The sequence below is a fragment of the Lissotriton vulgaris genome, chromosome 3_1, assembly GCF_964263255.1.
Source record: "Lissotriton vulgaris chromosome 3_1, aLisVul1.2, whole genome shotgun sequence".
Taxonomy (NCBI): Eukaryota; Metazoa; Chordata; class Amphibia; order Caudata; family Salamandridae; genus Lissotriton; species Lissotriton vulgaris.
The window spans coordinates 300,964,330-300,985,331 of NC_141689.1; the positions used below are offsets into that span (position 1 = coordinate 300,964,330).

The 21,002-nt window shown below is 44.6% G+C and overlaps 1 protein-coding gene across 3 annotated transcripts in view; it reads right to left on the minus strand.

The window, feature by feature from the left end:
• The window catches only part of MTMR12 (myotubularin related protein 12), a 764,164-nt gene that overhangs the window by 192,948 nt on the left and 550,214 nt on the right, over positions 1–21,002 (minus strand). For all 3 annotated transcript variants that reach the window (XM_086960496.1, XM_086960495.1, XM_086960494.1), the window contains one exon: positions 11,316–11,440. In XM_086960496.1, the coding sequence (XP_086816622.1) occupies positions 11,316–11,440 (125 nt within the window). The remainder of the gene's footprint in view (positions 1–11,315; positions 11,441–21,002) is intronic.

Genomic DNA, 21,002 nt, shown 5'->3' on the forward strand with positions numbered 1-21,002 from the left:
CCCCGCATCCGAAGAACGTTAACAGGAGGAAGGTCCTTCTCCTACCTGGCCGCCAAGACCTGGAACTCCCTCCTGACCGACCTGCGCCTGACCCAAGACCACCTCTCCTTCAGGAAGAAGCTCAAGACCTGGCTGTTCGAGCAGTAGCACCCCCCCCCCCCCAAGCGCCTTGAGACCCTCCGGGTAAGTAGTGCGCTCTATAAATGTCTTCGATTGATTGATTGATTGCCTAAACTTCAGCACATCAACAATCATTGTGCTTTTCCACTTGCCCCAGGTAACCACTTCAAGAGACTTTGTAATTAGATTGGGGTCTTATCCTGATTACAGACTACACTGATTACACTACCTAGTTCTGCAATCTAAAAATAATTATTGTTCTCTTAATGAACAAGTTACTTGCCTCCGGTAACGCTTTTTCTGGTAGATACAGTCTCTGCCTGTGGATTCCTCCCCTTGTGAATATCCCCCCTGCATCAGCAACGTTCGGAAAATTCTTTTGTAGCACACCGGCGTGGACGATGTCATAGGAGCATGGCATCGCGCGCAACTCCGACTGACGTCACCGACTCCTTATTAGGCCTACGTCGGCGTGATGACATCAGTTCCACCCTTTTTTCCGTGCCTTCGAGGCACCCTGACGGACCAATGACAGTAGACATACACATATACAGTGCACATAGTAAATACAATTCTAAAATACACACATAGTGCCTAGCCAAGGTATGAAAAACCCAAACCGACAGACCATGCACGTAACCTGGGCTTCATCCTGGACTCCTCCCTCTCCATGACCAGGCAAGTCAACAGCGTCTCCTCGGCGTGCTTCAACATCCTACGCATGCTACGGAAGATCTTCTGGTGGATCCCCACAGAGACCAGGAAGACCGTCACCCAGGCCCTCGTCACCAGCCGACTGGACTACGGCAACGCCCTCTACGCCGGGACCACCGCCAAGCTCCAGAAGAGACTCCAGCGGATCCAAAACGCCTCAGCCAGACTCATCCTCGACATCCCACGATCCAGCCACATCTCCGGACATCTGAGAGACCTTCACTGGCTCCCCATCAACAAGAGAATCACCTTCCGCCTCCTCACCCACGCACACAAAGCCCTACACGACCAAGGCCCGAGCTACCTCAACAGCCGAGTCAACTTCTACGCTCCCAAACGCCACCTCCGTTCAGCCAACCACGCCCTCGCCGCCGTCCCCCGCATCCGAAGAGCAACTACAGGAGGAAGGTCCTTCTCCTACCTGGCCGCCAAGACCTGGAACTCCCTCCCGTCCGACCTGCGCCTGACCCAAGACCACCTCTCCTTCAGGAAGAAGCTGAAGACCTGGCTGTTCGAGCAGTAGCGGCACCCCCTGCCCCCCAGCGCCTTGAGACCCTACGGGTATGTAGCGCGCTTTACAAGTGTCACTGATTGATTGATTGAATATATATACAAATATAAATATACATAAAATACAGGTATAGAAGAGTGGACAACGGGGAGGCGGGTGGGTCAGTGAGGAATCCACAGGCAGATACTGTATCTACCAGGAAAAGCGTTACCGAAGGTAAGTAACTTGTTTTCTGATAGATACATCTGCCAGTGGATTCCTCACCTTGTGAATAGAGTCCCACAGCAGCCCGGACTCCCGGAGGAGGGTGTCCACTCTCCTATACCTGAAAATCCTGGAGGACAGAACGCGCAAAGTAGCCGTCCCTCCTCACCTCGGCATCTAAGCAGTAATGCTTCGCGAAAGTGTGGAGAGAGGCCCAAGTCGCGGACCTGCAAATATCCTCGACAGGTACACCTCTAGACAAAGCAGATGAGGAAGACTTTGCTCTAGTAGAATGAGCTCTTATACCCTCAGGAGGCTCCTTACCAGCCAGGGCGTAGCAGATCTTGATGCATAGTATTATCCATCTCGAAAGTGTGCGCTTGTGCACAGCTCTTCCTTTTCTGCAGCCAGCAAATCCAACAAACAGCTGGTCATCCACTCGATAGTCCTTTGTCCTATCAAGATAGAAACTCACCGCCCTTTTAGGGTCCAAACGGTGAAGCCGCTCCTCCTCCTTGGAAGAGTGAGGGGGAGGATAGAAGGTAGGAAGGGTAATAGACTGTCCCAGATGGAAGGAAGTCACCACCTTAGGCAGAAAAGCAGCCCTGGTCCTAAGAACCATTCGTTCAGCATGAATGGTCAAGAACGGGGGCTTTGAACTAAGAGCTTGAAGCTCACTTACCCTCCTTGCCGAGGTAATTGTAACTAGGAAAACAGTCTTAAAAGACAACAACCTCAAGGGACAATTATGCAGAGGTTCGAAAGGAGAACCCATTAGATAAGTAAGCACTAGATTAAAGTCCCATTGAGGCACAATAAAGGGAGTAGGGGGAAACTTATTTGTAAGCCCCTTCAAAAATCTCAAAACAATAGGAGATTTAAACAAGGACGGCTGATCCGGCAGGCAGAGAAAAGCCGACAATACCGAAAGATAGCCCTTAACTGTTGCCACAGCAAACCCTTGCTGCGCTAAAGAAAGTGCAAAAAGAAGTATATCTGACAAACGAGCCCTCAAAGGATCTATGAACTTCTCTCCGCACTAAACAACAAATTTGGACCATCTATAAGAATAAATGGATTTAGTGGAGTCACGCCTGGCCGATAAAATGACATCCACCACATTGTGCGGGAGAGAAAAGGAATTCAGACTGCCCCGTTCAATCTCCAGCATGAAGGTGTAAGGTCTGGAGGTGGGGGTGTAGAACCTGCCCCTCCATCTGAGAGAGAGCCCTGTGAGGGAGATGGAGCGGCGGGCACGAGGAGAGGTGGAGAAGATCTGTGTACCACACCCTTCTTGGCCAATCCGGGGCGATCAATATAACTTTGGCCCGGTCTTGACGAATCTTCCGCAGAACCCGAGGAATCAAGGGAATGGGAGGAAACGTGTAAAGGAGCGTGAGTCCCAACTCAACTGAAACGCGTCCCCCAAGGCTCCCTGCATCGGACACTGGAGGCTGCAGAATGACTGGCAGTGAGCATTCTCGTGAGTGGCGAACAGATCCACCTGAGGAGTTCCCCACGTCCGGAAGATGTGACGAACCACCTCTGGGTGAAGCCTCCACTCGTGGTCAGCTGAGAACCGCCAACTGAGACTGTCTGCACGTACGTTCCGAACTCCGGCCAGGTGATTTGCCATCAGACAAATCTGATGGTCCTGAACCCCGGACCAGAGACGCAGCGCCTCTCTGCAGAGACCTGTGTGTTGATATACCACATCGCAGTGGTGTTGTCCGTCAGGACCTGAACCGACCGACCGCGAAAGGAAGGGAAGGGAGGAAAGCCTCGAGTGCTAGACGAATTACCCGCAACTCTAGAAGGTTGATGTGAAGCATCCTTTCCTCTGGAGACCAAAGCGCCTTGACCTCCACATCCCCCAGATGAGCCCTCCACCCTAGAGTGGATGCATCCGATATCACTGTGGCCACCGATGGAGGAGTCTGAAAAGGCTTTCCTTGAGACAGATTGCCCTCCACACTCCACCAAGATAGATCCGCCGCAGCTTCTCTGGAGATCCTCACAAACTCCCTGAGATCTCCTTGGTGTTGGTACCACTGCCTGCGGAGGCACCACTGGAGTGCCCTCATGTGCCAGCATGCATGGTTGCCCAACAGAATGTAAGAAGCCATCAGACCGAGCAGACGAAGGACCTTCAGGACTGGAACAACCGCTCCATTGTAAAATAAAGGAATCATTTCCTGTATGTCGTGAATCCTTTGAGGCGGAGGGAATGCACGACATACAGTTGTGTCCAGTACCGCACCTATGAACAGGTTGTGTTGGGAGGGCACCAAGTGAGATTTGGGTACATTTATCTAAAAACCCAACCTGTGTAACAACTGAGTTGTCTCTTGCAGATGATGGAGCACTATCTCTGGAGACTCTGCTTTGATCAGCCAGTCGTCCAAAAAAGGGAATACCGGAATCCCTGACCTTCTGAGATGTGCAGCCACCACAGCCATCACCTTGGTGAAGATGCAGTAGTAAGACCAAACGGAAGGACCGCAAACTGGTAGTGTTGCGAACCCACCGTAAAACGGAGATACTTCCTGTGTGACTTCAGGATTGGGATGTGAAAATACGCATCTTGTAAGTCAATCGACACCATCCAGTCCTCTTCCAGCAGCGCCTGAGGAACCTGTGTAAGGGTGAGCATCTTGTACTTTTCCTGCTTCAGGTAAAGGTTCAAGATCATGAGATCCAGGATTGGACGAAGCCTGCCATCCTTCTTGGGGGATCAGGAAATACCGGGAGTAGCACCCCTGACCTCTTTTCTGCTCTGGAACCACCTCTATCGCACCCTTTTTGAACAGTACTTGCACCTCTTCCTGAAGGAGCAACAGGTGGTCCTCCGAGCAAAAACCCTGGCAAGGAGGGTAATTGGGAGGGAATTCCCAAAAGGGAAGAGCATACCCATTCTCTACGAGATTGAGAACCCAAAGATCTGATGTAACAGATTACCAATCCCATAGAAAATAAGTAAGCCGACCCCCTACAGGACCCACATGATCCTGAATGGCAGATCTAGGGCTGCTTTACTGTTGTAGGTGGGGGTGGGTATTTAGAGGAGGTAGTAGAGGAGGAGGAGGAAGAAGCTTGACGTCCACGAGGACGACCCCTTTGTCTACCCCTGTAGGACTTGTACAAAGGATTTTGTTGCTGCTGTTGGTTCTGCTTATAGGTACGAAAAGTAGACCTTCCAAAACCCTTGAACTTCTTGGTGAAAGAACCTCTTGTCTGCAGACCCAAAGATCTCGCTGTCGCTCTGCTATCTTTAAACCTTTCCAAAGCAGCATCAGCTTTCTTTCCGAAAAGGCCTGTGCCATCAAAAGGCAAATCCATCAGAGCAGCCTGAACATCAGCTGAAAACTCGGAAGTCTTTAACCAAGCAGCTTTTCTAGTGGCAATCGAAGACCCCATGATACTAGCCACTGAATCCGCCGTGTCCATACCACTTTGTATGACCTGACAAGCTGCAGCCTGCGTGTCAGATACCACCTCACTAAAGCTCTTCCTATCCTCCTCAGGAAGCTTAGATGATAGCTGCTTCACTGTGTCCATCAAAGCATGAACATATCTGCCTAGCAGACAAGTAGCATTCGTCGATTTTAGGGCCATACTACTTGACGAAAACACCTTTTTCGCATTTTGATCTTGCTTTTTAGAGTCTTTATCTCCAGAAACCTGGGGAAAAGCACCTGCCGATCTCTTTGAGCAAGAAGCCTGAACAACCAAACTCTCTGGTAAAGGATGAGTGGACATGAATTCAGGATCTCCAGGTGCCACTCTATAGCGTCTTGCAACTGATTTTGACACCGCAGGAGCAGTAAGAGGCCTATTCCAGACTTCCAATATAGGTTCAGTTAGAGCCTCAGTAAATGGAAGAGTTGGCTCAGTCAAAGAGGATGGAGAACCTCAGTAAGGATGTTAGACTTGTACTCCACAGATGGTAAAGTCAAATTTAAGAGTTCTGCAGCTTTCTTAATCACCACATGGTAAGGAGCCACATCCTTAGAAGGAGTATCAGAAACAGTGGGCAACTCCCATTCCGGTGAAAGTTCCAGACCACTTGCATCCTGCAACTCTTCAAAGTAATCCTCCTGATCCTGAAGTTCGCCTTCTTCAACCTCAGGTTCCCCATAATTCCTTTCCTCCATAAGGCGCTGTGCTCTACGCCTCGACCACTCCATCCGAACCGACGTCGCCGAATCCGGTAACGACTCCGACGGAGTCGGGCCGGCGTCGAATGAGGAGCTGGAGCCGCCTTTGAATGAGAAGCTGGAACCGGCGTTGAACCTCGATTTTGATCCGGAGGTCGCTCTGGAGCCGGCATCGCTGTGTATGGAGTCGATGACCTCGGTGGCGCCGAGCTATGCTATGGTGGAATCGGCTCAGCATAAACGGCAAGAAAGGCGCTGGAGCATAAACTTGAAGCACACCCAGATTATATGACAATGGAACCATGGGACCAGCCAATGCACCAGAGGGGTACATTGCTCTCGCATATACGCCATACATGGCGTTTAGAAAATGCAAAGGGTCCTGACCTGGACCAGGAAACTGAGGGTACGAACCCACTGGCTGCCCCTGAGGAGGCTGTACCGGATTCGACTCCTCATGTTCCTTGGGTTGGTGTACCAGAGTCGCCAAAACCGGAGGAGCTTCAATTTCCTCTTCCTCATGTACCGAAGACTGGTACCGATCCGGAGACGGATTCGATTCCGGATTCGGTGTTGGCTCCCTAGACTGTAAAGGCGAGGCCTCACCTTCAGGCTTACGAGATGGAGAGGGAGATATTATGCCTTTATGATGTCTTCGAGAAGATGACTTCTTTCTCTAAACCGACTCCCTGTCGGAATGGTGTCTCGGACTGTGCTTCTTCCTCTTATGCTTTTTCTTCGAGGAACCCGAAGCATGCCCCAAAGCCGACTCCGACCGAGACCTAGACCTCGACTGCGACCTCGAGCGTCATGATCTTGACCTCTAAGTCCTCTCGGTATCCTTATCCTTAATTTTGGCAAGAAGGAGTTTCGCCTCTTGTTCTCGAAGAGCCTTTGGGTTCATCTTCGAACAGGAACGACAACCCTTGACGTCGTGATCCGAGCCCAGACACCACAAACAGTCACCATGAGGATCAGTATTGGACATCATCCTGGCACACGAATCGCATGGCTTAAATCCTGTCTTCTTCGATATCATCTCGACGGAAGATAGCACTCCAACAGATACAGGAAATCACAACAGTAACAAAGTTACTATCGGCACAAAGGAAGATCCCAAGAAACCGTTAGCGTCGACGACGCGGAAAAAAGGGAACTGATGTCATCATGCCGACTTAGGCCTAATAAGGAGTCGGTGATGTCAGTCGGAGTCGCGCGCGATGCCATGCGCCTATGACGTCGTCCACGCCGGCGTGCTACAAAAGAATTTTCCGAACGCCGACGCAGGGGGATATTCACAAGGTGAGGAATCCACTGGCAGATGTATCTATCAGAAAATGTTTTCTTCTGAACTGCTCATGCTCCTTGACATCTCTGTAACCGACCCAGTGCCCAACATAGACACAGCAGACCTGCGCGGCCAAGAGCACAGTCATCACTTTGGAGGGTTGTCAGCACCTGAGCCGAGGTGACCGTTCTGAACTTTCGCATAGTGCGATTAAATGGTAATGATGTGATAAAGCAAAGCTCTCTGTCCATTTAGCTTACAAAGAAACTTTTGGAATATTATCTCTGGCTCTTTTTGAATGCTGGGATCAGCATGTTTGCTCTTAAAAGCAGGAGTGGGTGGATCTGACCAAAATTTCTGAGATGCTCAAAGAGGCTGGGGTGCTCGGAATGGAATTACTGAGGAAGCTGTGCAAGCACAGCCATTCTATAGAACCAAAGAGACCCATTTAATTGTGGTGATATGGATCCAAGAGTGGCTGCGGTGGTGGCGAGGATAATAGCGGAGACCCAAGGAAAACATTGTGACGTCTTGGACGCTTGAGATCTGATAACATGAGTGATTTGCTGCCTTCTTTGAGATGCACAAGTCAAGAAAGATAAGGCAGCTGCCAAAGCCATGGCACAAAAAGTCACTCTCATAATAAAATAATACAAAGCTTCACTGATTGAAAATAACTGTAGTCTGACAGCTTTTGTTGGTGTGGGGATTAGAATTCACTTGCCTCAGCGTAAGCATTACACTGATAGAGTTGTTTTCTCTAGAACTCAAGACATTTTGATTTCTTCTCAATTTGAAAGAACTATATACTATACTCCATCACCACTGTGGACCGAGCTGAGAGTCTATAGAAAACAAATATGGGATTGTCCTTAGTTGCAGGGTAATTATTTTACAGAGACTAAGTTGGATGGCTCGGAGGGTGGCTTCTTCAAGCCTTTCTAAGACTACTTTAGGATTTGGGGCTCGTCGTCTGTGAATAGTCAGATTGCCACGAATGCACACGTTCCCTTGTGATTTGGTGGGGGTACCAGTATCACAATGGACAGAGCTTAAAGGGCTTTCAATATGACCAGTGAGTATCGAATGGCATGAGGCAAATATTTGTACTTGCAGCTAGCGTGCATTGTGATGTGTCTCAGGGAAAATCAAGTGCTGAATCTTAAGAGGAGGAGGCTTAGCATATGAGCAGCGAGAGCATGCTTGTGGCCAACTGTCCAGCTGAAGTGTCCGAAAGTGGGCACACAGAGGGATCTGGATATGTATCAGTAGTGCTAGAAAAAGTAATAAGGCTAGAAGAAGCAGGAATGCTAACAAAACAATCAGCATCAAAATGAGAAAAGCAAAAAGACTGAAAAGGGCAACCGTACATCTATCCAGTAACATGGGTGCATAGGAGAAAGGGCAGAAATCTGTCCTGGTACAGGTGTGGTACAGGCAGGGTATGTGGAGCTTGAAATGAAGAAGCCAAAGCACTTTCCTGCCCTACAATTTAGCACTATACCAGAGTCTTAAACCGGGAGAGAACAGCAATTTGGAAGATACAGTGCACATTAATGACGCATTGCAGAAGTGATGTTCCAAGGCAATGCCAAGCTGTCTGAAGGATCGAAAGTGTCCATTGCGTCCACCTTGGACAGAACCTTCTAAAGACTTAATGATTTGAGCATCTATCCGACCTCTGGATTGCACCTTAGTCCAGAGGTATGAATTGGGCTGAGTACTTAAAGGAATCTCCAGCGCCTCCCAAATCAGACACAGAGCATGTACCGATGACCTTGGCACTGCTCCAGCAGAAGAAATATCTTCCAACAAGACACACCCATGTAGATGGCCACCACTTCTTTCTATCTTTCTTGTGCTTTGGTGAGGAGACAGATAACGTTCAAATACTGGAGAAGCTGACCTCTTCTGCTGCTTTTGTACGAGACACTTGCTTACCTAATTGGTATATTTCTACTATCAATATCCTCGTGTACTGAGAGGGAACTTGATTTGAGGGGGTTCCCAGAGGAGTAACGAAGTAGAAAGACTTGTCAAGCTGGGAAAGACATAGAAAGCACTTAGAATAGGAGACTGTGCTCCATAGTGGATTACCACCAGAGTCACTAATGTGTAGTGAGACTATCAATGACCTGGGCTTATGGAGGGAAGCATGCATGAACTCAGAGCTAAATCGGTAAGAACTTATGTTCCCAGAAAGAAAGTTTCATAATGTAAGGACTTGCTTGTGATCTTCGCCCTCCTGTGAAGAATTGAGGCACAGGAGGTTCTGGGACACTTTGCACCCCTTCCCTGAATGTTGCCTATTTTCTGTATAAAACTTAGTTGCTCTGTGGAATGAGCTGCAGAGTATAAAGTAGTGGGTCATAAGTCTAGCGCTCATCTGAAGGCCTTGTGCAGTAGATCTGTATGCGCATGAACGTTTCCATAGCTGTGGCCAAAGATACTGCATTGACTACACTGCCTTCTCTGTGCAGCTTATGAGTGTACACAGTGTGTTGTGAGAGTCCAGGGACAAGGTAGATACATTAAAAAGCTTCTGAAATTCACTCAAAATACATTAGTGAAGCGGAGGTAAGTTAAGCTTCAGTTAATGTTTTGTTGGAAGCAATCAATTGATGTAATTTAAAAAAAAATCCTGGATAGTTGAACAGTGTCTACAACATCCAAAAATACACTACTCATGACATTACAAATGGTGTCACACCCGCAACTACAAATGGCATTGAGAACAATCTTCGTTTACCATTTTTTGTAAGTCACTGGGAGGGTTATATTGGGAAAAATCAGTTGAGAGACAGAATTACCTATTGTTTGAGTGTTTGTTGGCTGCTGACTAGTCGTGTGTGATTGAAGTACGTTTTGACATTAGGACAGATGCAAGGTCAGAAATATTGATGGGATGACTACGGACGAGGGTTGTGTGTAGCTGCAAATGTGATGGAGATTGAGGAAGGAGAAAGTGGTCGGGGTCTGCTCAGGCCACATCAACTGGAGGAGTCCTTTTGATAGGGACATGAAGCAAAACGATTATGTTGAGTATCAAGTGGAGTATGTGGAGCCACTGATGAGTTGGTGGAGTTCTAACATTGCATGGTTGTATATGAGAGTGTAGTCTGCAGGATACGAACCTGCACAGGGAAACTCTAATGGATTTCCAATTCAGTTTATGCTGGTTTGTAAGTTTTACCAAGATATTAGAAAAAACATTTTATGTCCAATTTTTATTACAACGAAATTATTTATTTAAACCCAGGCCATACAAAGAAGGAAATCCCTTATACTTTTAACCCATTTAGTTTATGAAACTGAATGAAGGATGGCCCTTGGCCGAAAAGTAACAATATTAACTGGGATAACAAAGTAACGTGTACTGAAGAAGATTTTAATGTAATATGTCATTTTAAATACAATATAATGAATTATATTATTATATATCCTATTGAAAATTAGTTTTACACTGTACTTTTATGAATAAAAAAAGATTTGAATAACGTTTTATGATGATGATGTATATGAGAGTGCGAAGAGATGAGGAGGACTGTCTGTAAGTACCATTGTTCATACGGGCAAATTTACATTGTAGCAAAAGAGATTTATAGGCTGCTACAATGAAGCTTGGATAGGGCATGAAGGACTGCTTTGGCCCAGATTCGGGCACAGTTATCCAAATACTCAATGACTAAATACCGTATTTTGGAATGGAAATGACCAAGTTTGTCAAGTCTGTATTTGGAGAACGAGCATGCAGTAAGCAGGGGAGGTCTCCTGAGTACAGTTGGAATGAGTTGGTGGGCAGCATAGGACAGATCATTAGCATTAGATAGCATTAGAGTTAAGCCCTGAGTCAACTTAGATAATAAGGTTATTTTGGTTGATCAGTGTGTTAGGGAGCCAGGAAGTGAGTGTGAGTACTTAGATGCAGTGTGCCATAGGGTTTTATTGCGGATGTAAGGCGATGACCTTCTTGCCAGGTATCCGCCGATCTAAACACTCCAACTTATGAATGTATTGGATGACCAAAATTAGTCACATTAGAAATAATGTACCATCACAGACTTTTGGAAACAGCTTAACATTACTTGAATACTAAATCTTAACAGTTAGTTTGGATCACGGGGTACAGCACAATGGTCAAGTTAAGAAAAGTACATCAGTCCAGAGGGCAAAGCGGCAAAGTTGAGAAGAAGCGCTCCTCCATGATCAAAAAGTGGACAAATAAAACTTTCTTTTTTCAATGCACCCATTTTTCATATTTCTCTACTTCGACAAAAGAAATACACAGACACAATTTAAAACAAAATAAATATATGTTTACCAATATAAAATAGTTGTTTGAACCGATTGTAAGCAGTCTGAATTTCTTGAAGGGAAGGAAGATTGACCGACAGATCTTCATATATGGTTACTTCATAAGGAGGTCTGTGAATTATATTTTCTATTCTAAATAGGACACAATATAGAAAAGTCAGAATTTTAAAATGCAGGGCTGGTTCTATAAATGTTCATTTCAAACAAAGAATGTTATCATGCAAGGGCAACAATACTAATGAACAGAACATTTGAAATGAAAACACACAAGCTAATTTGTAGATTTATAAAACCTAACTTACAAGGGTTAAGTTACTTAAAATAACAAAAATATGGTATTTTTCTTTTCAGATGGTATTCTTAATTTACTGAGGGGTTGCCTCCTGTCAAAAGTGTTAAAGGATATAATGCGATAAATGTGAACAACATGCCGAAAAAATAAAACTCTTTGAAGCCTTTATTAGTCAAGATTCTTGTGAAATAATAACTAGAATGAAAACTAATCAAAAGCTGTGTGGCCCAGTTTTATTTTCATGCATCAGTTATTAGACATATGCAGTTAGGGGTCATTGTGGCACAATTGCTTGTAACATGTGTAATGTAACTATGGAGAAAGAAAAATAAGCAGGATAAGGCCCGATAAAAAACAAGTGCTCTAACATGATGGGAGACCTCTTACGATGATGGTAAGTTCCTGACTCTTGGGGAAGCAGAAGAGGTTTTCTGAGTGTGCGAAGCCACTTACTACAGCATATACAATGCTAGGACAGCCAAGATCTGGACTATGTTCCAAAAAGGCCCCGAAGAAACAACATTGGTAGGGGATTAACACTGGCCATGAGGGGAACGATCGACTGCGAAGGTTTACAAGGCTGAGCAGTGTCTGTTGACTCAGACGGATGGGGAATGGTCTGAGACCTGTACACACCTCAAGCAAGTATTTAGCAATGAAAATAATTCAAACTAGCACAATTCAACATCTTGTTTTTTACTTATATGACCCTGAAAGTGCTAAGTATAATATAGATCGGTTACTCAGACACTTGCCCTATATGCAATAGGGACAATGGGGATTTAAAAAAAGATGACCTGGCTATGGAATTCTGAGATGTACAGGCTAATTTGCTTCTGGCTGGGGAAGCTGAACTTAACCCATAGAAAATATATGCAAGGATTGGTCCCAGTACCTAAGATGAAGGATGCATACATTTACCATTTTACGAATGATGTATTGAAACAAAGTGAATTCCCATTCTATGGCTTCAACCACTCTGATCACAGCTAACTAATTTCCAGAAAGACATAGAAGAGTTGGCTGTAGTATACGATGAGGGCTACTTTAAGAGACAAGAAAGTTAATAAAGACCGGGCTGACTAGAGGCTGCTGCTTCATACTTTAAAGTACACAAATATATTTTTCAGGCATATTATTGAAAGAGATACAGCGTGACTGCAAACAAAAAGCCACAAGGTGCACAGACAACCCTAAGGGCAACAAGTGAATGTCAAAACAGACACTGGAACACGACACCAAGGGACAGTCCTAGAACAAATCCTGCGAAGGAAGAAAGAGTCAATCTACTTGAGGTTCACCAGAGGTTTTCAAATTCTAGATCAGCATTTAAGGCAGGGGAAACTGAGGCCCATTATGCAATGTATTTGTACTGAAATGTGTTGGTTCTAGGTACCCTTAAGTGCTGTTACTCTGTAAGGATTTGATCTGATGCGAAGCATATGTCATGCAATTTTGAATGCATGTAATCTTGTATTATACTGAACGTTCATTTCTCATTTCTATGTTCGTTCAGATCTGTAAAATATTACAAAAATGGTTAAAAAAAACAGAGACACACACATATATATACATGTAAACATATATATGTATATGCATGTTTAAAACTAGAGCGAAGTTTAGTATTGTCTCAATTATATAGTCTCACCGTTTCTCCCCTAACCATATCCTGGTTTCTGTAATAGTCTCAACTGCACCACAATGTGCTATGTTAAGCACCTCATATTTAATATATACCTGTTACAATACAAATGTTCAATGTAAAGTTGTCTATGTACCATGGAGAAAGGTGCATGCTTTACAATATGCCTTGTCAACCCCCACCAAAAGAGAATAGGGTGACAAGTTATGTGCGACAGGCTTATACAACTCAAGCACCTATGGTGATAAGATGTAATGCAATCAGAGAACATATAGTGCTACATGTATTAACCTATTTCGCATTTGCAAATGGTGCGAATTGCAAAATTTGACCATTTGTCAATGCAAAATAGCCTTTCAAGATGTATGGAAGGCTTTGAAAGTGCATTTTAGGTAATTCCATTTTTTTTGCGATGAACTCAAATTGTGACTTCAAATAGGGAAGTCGTAATTTGTAATTCACTCAGCACATGTACCAAGCATTTCCTAAATGCAAACTGGGCATTTAGGAAATGCTATTGCCATCGACTTCAAGTCGATGGTAACCATGTGCAATTTTTGAAAATGCACAAAAAATTCATTTTTTAAAGTGCCATGTAGCGTACACATGCCCGAGGGCATGTGAGCACTTTACATGTGCCCATTTTTAATGGAGGTTTTTTTAGGGGGGCCTTGTGCCCCCAGGCATGCTTGATTTTGCATTTCCTAATTTGCGATTACCAATTAGGTAATTGCAAATTAGGTCATGCAAAAGCATTCGCACCTATGTGCCTTTAGGCCCATAGGAACTAAAAGAGTAGCATTTCCTAATAGCGAATCCTGAATAGAGATTGCGACTCTATAGAAATCGCTAATAGGGAATCGCTATTTTCTTGCATACTATTTTGCATTCCTTAAATAGCAATTACCTAAAATTCGCTATTTAGGGAATGCAAAATGTCACTTTGATACATGTAGCCCATGGAGTGTATGTAGAGCTCCTAGTTTGCACTTCAAAACCATATGAGGGAAAAAAAAGAGGTCTCACCTCCATTTTGACTAAAAAATAGATTAATTTCAAGTGCACCACTGTGGGTCCAAGGATCTGCAAGCGCCTACTAATAAACCCAACAAAGGGGAGAGTATAAGAAACGTCACCCCTTGTCTCCGAATTCGTTTTCTCATGCTGTCAAACAGGACATTTAGCAGGCAAACCAGATTATCTGCAAGAGAGGATGTGGGAGGGAGGAAGAGATCAAAAACCAAATGACCCTATGTCCATTCCTACTTCCTGCAACTTTCTCACCCTAGTCCTTGATCACTGATGACGTACCAAGTAGTGCCTAAAGCAATCACTGCTTTCTAAAATCATGTATTTTCTTCCTAATACTTGGCCATGACCGTGCTAGTGCTTACCTATGGGATTGCCTTGCATTTATGTGATGGAAATTCCCTGGCAGCAATCTATTCGACTGCCTTAGCTCTTTCAGAGTGGCTCCAAATGACCGAATAAAACTAGTGTTCTGTTACTCATTTGTCAGCACTATTGTTTGTTTAGACCACTCACTAGTAGTAGCCATTGATAGCTTTGTATCCATACAACTTGCACTGAAGTTGACACAGAGCTGTTTCAAACACCTAAAAGAGACTGTTTTAGTCACAGAGATCCTAATATAAAGAATGAGACCTTTATCTCCTCTAATAGCAAACTTGTGAACCTAGCAGCAGAAGGGCCATTTCCTGTTTGCCTGAAAACAAAGTCCAGCGGCAGGTCGAGTACCACTGTACCAGGAATGAGGCACAGGCAGAGATCCGAAGGCAATACATGTCCTACCTTTCCCCATCATTTAGGGGAACTTACTGCTGAAGGTGGAGAATCGTGACAGAACAGAAATGTAAAGATGATTTATATTATGACCGAAGAAATGATGTAGCAGCCTCCATACCATTGCAAAGAGAAATAGAGTCATGGGATGAGGGATGAGGGATTATGAAGTGATTCACCCTTGCCAGAGAAAAAGGGGGGCATGGGCTAGGGACTTGGCTTGGCTGCTATTGCAGCCCAAGCCTCTCAGTGACTTTACAGACAGGTTTTTATAACCAGTAAAATCAGGGCTGGTGTTGCCACAACCACAAAACCTTGGTATGAATAATAATAATAATAAAACGTTTGTAAAGCGCCTGGCTGCACAAAACGGTGTGTCCCCGCGCTAACTGCTGACAAATCAATCTAGAGGAGTAGAGGCAAGGGGTTCATCCGACCATTTAGCAATTCGGGAATAAAAGAGTTTTTAATTTTGCCCTGAATCTCATGTCGGAAGGTTCCATCCGCAGTTGGAGTGGAAGAGCGTTCCAATATTTTGTGGCCAAGTAACGGAAGGATTTGCCTCCCATTTTAGCTCTTGTAATTCGGGGTAGCTTAAATTGCATCATGCCTGATGATCTTAAGTCTCTAATCGGACGGTGGATGGTCAGAAGACTTCTAAGATAAATGGGGCCTTTATTGTGAGCTATACGATGAGCATAGCAGAGACTCTTGAATCTAATTCTCTCCTTAATAGGGAGCCAATGAAGCTTTGCTAAGGCTGCTTTAATAGATGTTTTTCTTGAAAGACCCAGCACCAGTCGGACAGCTGCATTTTGTATACATTGAAGCTGGTGAAGGCTCTTCTGGCTGAGACCTATCAGGAGGGCATTTCCATAGTCCAAATGAGGAGTTATTAGAGCATGGACAATTGTTTTTCTAACCCCGATGGGAATGAGATCAAGTACTTTTCGGAGGATTTTTAATATGCCAAAGCATTTTCCTGTTATTTTATTGACTTGGGTCTTGCCAGAGAGGTCTGAGTCCAGCATGATTCCTAGATTTCTTACCATTTCTACAGGGCTAGGCAGTTTTCCCAGTTCACTGGGCCACCATGCATGAGACCATAAGGAGATTTCTTTCCCTACCACCAATACCTCGGTCTTGTCTCCATTTAAGCGGAAACAATTATTGTCCATCCAGGTGGCTACTGCCGACATACAGTTTGAGAAGTTGGTGGCATATTCTTTACTGTCCGGTGTAAGTTTGAACATTAATTGAGTGTCGTCAGCGTAGCTGACAATGCCCACCCCAAAATCCTCTACAATGTGTGCCAGGGGTTCCATATAGATGTTGAATAATGTAGGGCTCAAACTAGAGCCCTGTGGAACCCCATGGCTCACCCTGCGAGGCGATGTTCTGAAGGGTGGGCAGTGTAGCTGGAACGATCTGTTGGTTAGGAAGGATTTAAGCCAGGCGAGTGCTGGGCCCTTTACTCCTATGTCCGAGAGACGAGACAACAGCGTTGAGTGCAGCACGGTGTCAAATGCTGCACTAAGGTCCAACATGACCAACGCTGCCGTCTCGCCCTCGTCCACCATCCTCCGGATACATTCAGTAGAGTAAAGGACTGCTGATTCGGTAGAATGGCCTGGTCTAAATCCCGATTGGGAGGGGTGAAGCAGGGTTTCTTTTTCCAAGAACTCCATAAGTTGTTTGTTTACTATTTTTTCTATGATTTTGGCACAGAATGGGAGAAGTGAAATAGGTCTTAGGTTTTGGAGTTGGGGTATTGGAATGTTAGGTTGTTTTTTTTAAAGGTATCACTTGAGCTATTTTCCAAGCTTCTGGAACGATAATTCCTGAAAGGATAGGGTAATCATATGGCTGATATGATTAATTAGTGTGTTTTCCATAATATCCTTACTTTTTTCCTGTGGGCACACATCACTGGGGGATCCTGAATGTATTCCATTGATAATATTCAGTAAATCCTTATTATCTGGCGTGGTGAACGTGGTAAGAACAGGGTTTTGTGTTGGGGAAGCTTTATTATCTACATTGTTTACGTGGTTAGTAGGTTTAGTAAAAGTAGCATGAATTTTCTCTACTTTTTCTACGAAAAAGTCACAATTTGTTCACATTTCAGTAGAATACGTATCTTGGATATCTAATCGAGTGGAGTTTGTAAGTTCTTTGTAGACGCAGAACAATTCCTTTGTGGGATTGTCTGCCTCCTCAATTCTGTTTTTGAAATAATCGCTTTTCTCTTCTCTAACCATTTTTTGATATTTTTTTAGCTCAATTCTATAGCTTTCCTTAAGTTCAGGTGCATAACTTTTCCTCCATTTGCGCTCCGTTGATTTGCATTGGGCTTTTGCTATTTTGAGTTTCTCTGTGAACCATGGCGCGGATTTAGATCGTCTAGCTGGAGGTTTAGTGGTCCATGGAGCGATTTTGTCTAATGCATTTCTTAACCATAGTTCGTAATTGTTCCATACCTCTTGTAAGGAATGCCCTATGGATGGTGGTTGCTCATCTAGTGAGCTTTTAAGAAGTTCCAGGGTAAATATTTTCCAGTTGCGACGCTTATGAAAAAAGACTTTAGTAGGTATATTTTTTATGAGATTTTTTGTTATTTCAAAGGTTACCATATAATGGTCAGACCAAATTAAAGGGATCGGGGGAAAGATCTCAATTCCCTCCCAATTTACAAAAATCGGGTCTAAGAGATGCCCTTGTTGATGAGTAGGACTAGTGGACAGCAGTTTTAAATCCAGCGAGTTAAAAGCAGTCTTTAAAATTTGTGCTTTTTTTGCGTTGGTGTCTTCAAAATGAAGATTTAGGTCGCCTAAAATAATAAGATTTTTGTGTCTTATTGCTAGCTGGGTAGATGCTTCAATAAGATGGCTACAAAAAGGACCCGCTGATCCAGGAGGTCGATAAATAAGTAGACCTGTAATTGTAGTAGTTGACTCTAATTTTATAGTAAATATACCGCACTCACTGTTAATAATGGCGGATTTAGTTAATGTACATTCTAACTCTGCTTTACAGATGAGTGCAAGTCCACCACCACGTTGTTTTGCCTGTCAATTCTCAGAAGACTATAGTTGGCTGGTATAGCTTCTAGAATGTCAGGAGAAGATGATTCTTCTAGCCATGTTTCGGTTAAAAACATGACGTCAAGATAGTTTTTTTTTAATAGGTCATGAATTTCCATTTTGTGCTTTATCATAGATCTGCAATTTAACAGTGTCATCTTCAGTTTAGCTATCAGTCCAACTGTTTTGTTTATTGTGGCAAGTGACATATTACATATATTGCATTGCAAGGGTATCGAATCAGGGTCTATGGTGTGGAAGCATGGTTGGATTGAGTTCTTACCAAGTGTGAGGAGGTTAGTTCTCGAATAGTGGATGCTATGATGATCTTCGCCAGAGGCTGTAGCAATTGTTTGTTGAGTGGGGCCATGGAGTTCTGCCCCGCGCCCCGGTCGATCGCGGAAGGGCGCAGACGGGCAGGACTCTGGCTTGACTCCGGCGAGCGATCGGCGCGCCCCAATGCGCGTCCGCTGCGCGGAGCCATTGACGTATGGTTTTATGCCGTCGTCCGAGCGACGTGCACTGCGAGCCCTCACTAAGATGAAAACACCAGACTGTTTGTGAACGGGCCCTGTGAAATGAAATCTGGGAATTCCACTCTTCCAACTTGCAAATCAGGCCCTGGGCGGAGCAATGAAAGTAAAATTCACATTGAATTCAGTAAGCTCTGAAGGGGGGAAAGGAAACATCATTCTGCATAGCCGAAGACTCCAGTGCTAATATATCTTTATTGCTCAGACCCTCCCTCTCACTTTATATTGACAGGTGCAACCTCTGTAGGTATGGCCAATCGCTGGGGAAATGGGATTTGAGCAGCATAAAATTCATTGACCAGTCTGCTAATGAGAGGGAAGGATTAGTTACCTACCTGTAATCCTAGTTCTCATCCAGGGGTATACTCATCAAAGTCATAATCTATGAATAATCCCCGCCCATGTGCGGGATCCCGGAGCATATAGAAAATACATATAAATATATATGTATATATATGTGAAAACATATTTGCAGCCTAAAACATTTCCCAACTAGCAAAATTGCCGCAAAATTACATAAATTAGCATACATACAGTAGTACTCTCCCAACCCCTAAGGAAGAAAGAGAGCAGGAAAACATTTGTATACAACAATGCTTTATTGCCATAGGATGAACCTGTAATTGCAGGCATTTGCCAGTAGGCTGCAGTAGAGTATAAAGCAACAAAGAAAAACTGACACCTTGCCTTTAAGGCATTAGAGTAGGGGTACCGTGCCTTTAAGACCTGAAGGCAACCCCCTGCTCCCATGATGCACCACAAGTGACAGTTGGGTCAGTTCTTTTTGGAGGTGCATAACACCTGAGGAGATCCACAATAAAACATCTCAAAACTCTGTAACTCTGCTCGTCCGGGGAGGTGGGCGGGAGCTTATGACTTTGATGAGTATACCCCTGGATGAGAACTAGGATCACAGGTAAGTAACTAATCCTTCTCATCCAGGGGATACTCATCAATAGTCATAATCTATGAATAGATTAGCAAGCTCATACCCAAAGTCTCGCGGACGAGCAAGAAGTAAAAAACTTCACAGAATGACTAAGACATATATTGCAAATACATCTTATGCAAATAAGTTCCTTAAAGAGGCCTGCCCTACTCTGGCATCGGCCTGAGTATCTGAGGTAGGCAATAATGGTGGGTAAAGGTATGGACAGACCGCCAAGTTGCTGCTTTACAAATTTCAGAAATAGGAACATTACGATGGAGAGCTGTAGTGGAAACTTTCCCTCTAGTAGAATGTGCATGTGGTCTATCCTGCAAGGTCGTTAGCTAGTTGATAAGCTAAAGCTATACAGGAGACAATCCAGCGAGAAATGGACCTTTTGGAAGCTGACAGGCCAGTATTAGTACTGCCATAATTAACAAAAAGCAGGTCAGACTTTCTAAGGGGAAGGGTTTTTGACAAGTAGAACTTCAGGACCCTCCGGAGATCTAGAGTGTAATGACCTCTCCGGGGGAGTGGAAGGTTTAGGAAAAAAGGTAGGTAAGGTAATAGACTGGTTGATATGAAAGTCTGAAACTACCTTAGGCAGAAAACTTGGCTGCGTTCTTAAGACCACCCTGTTGGCATGAAAAACTGTGTAAGGTTCCTTACAACACAAGGCCTGGATTTCGCTGACCCTACGGGCCGAGGTAATCGCCACTAAAAAAGCAGCTTTCCAGGTCAAGTGCTGCAAAGAGGCCTTATGTATAGGCTCGAAAGGAGCACTCATCAGCTTAGTCAGGACGATATTAAGCTCCCAGGGAGGGGAGGCGGACCTCACCGGTGGGAAGACTTTCTTAAGACCTTCTAGGAAATCTTTAACTACAGGGATAAGGAAGAAAGATGTCTAATTAGGAGTCTTTCTATATGCTGTGATTGCAGCTAAATGAACCCTGATGGAGGGGTATTTCAGGCCTGATCTCGCTAAATGCAATAGATATGGAAGAATCACCTGCTCTTGGCCATGTACCGGGCCAAGAGAGTGCTCATGACACCATAAGAAGAACCTCTTCCATTTGAAAGTATAGGACTTCCTAGTGGAGGGTCGTTTGGATTCTTTAAGAATAGTCATGCAGTCTGCTGGGAGGTCTAAATGTCCATACTGGATGACCTCAGGAGCAATGCCGTCAAGCGAAGGGAAGGAAGGTTGGGGTGAAACACCATCCCCTGGTCTTTGGTCAACAAGTCTGGACGGCATGGTAGGCGCCGGTGCGGAACTTCCGACAGCTGTAGAAGATCGGGGTACCACCACTGGCGTGGCCACTCTGGTGCTATCAGGATCATCCTGGTGTTGGTCCTGTAGAACTTTTGGATCACCGCCGGGATCAGAGGCAGGGGATGATAGGCGTAGAGTAA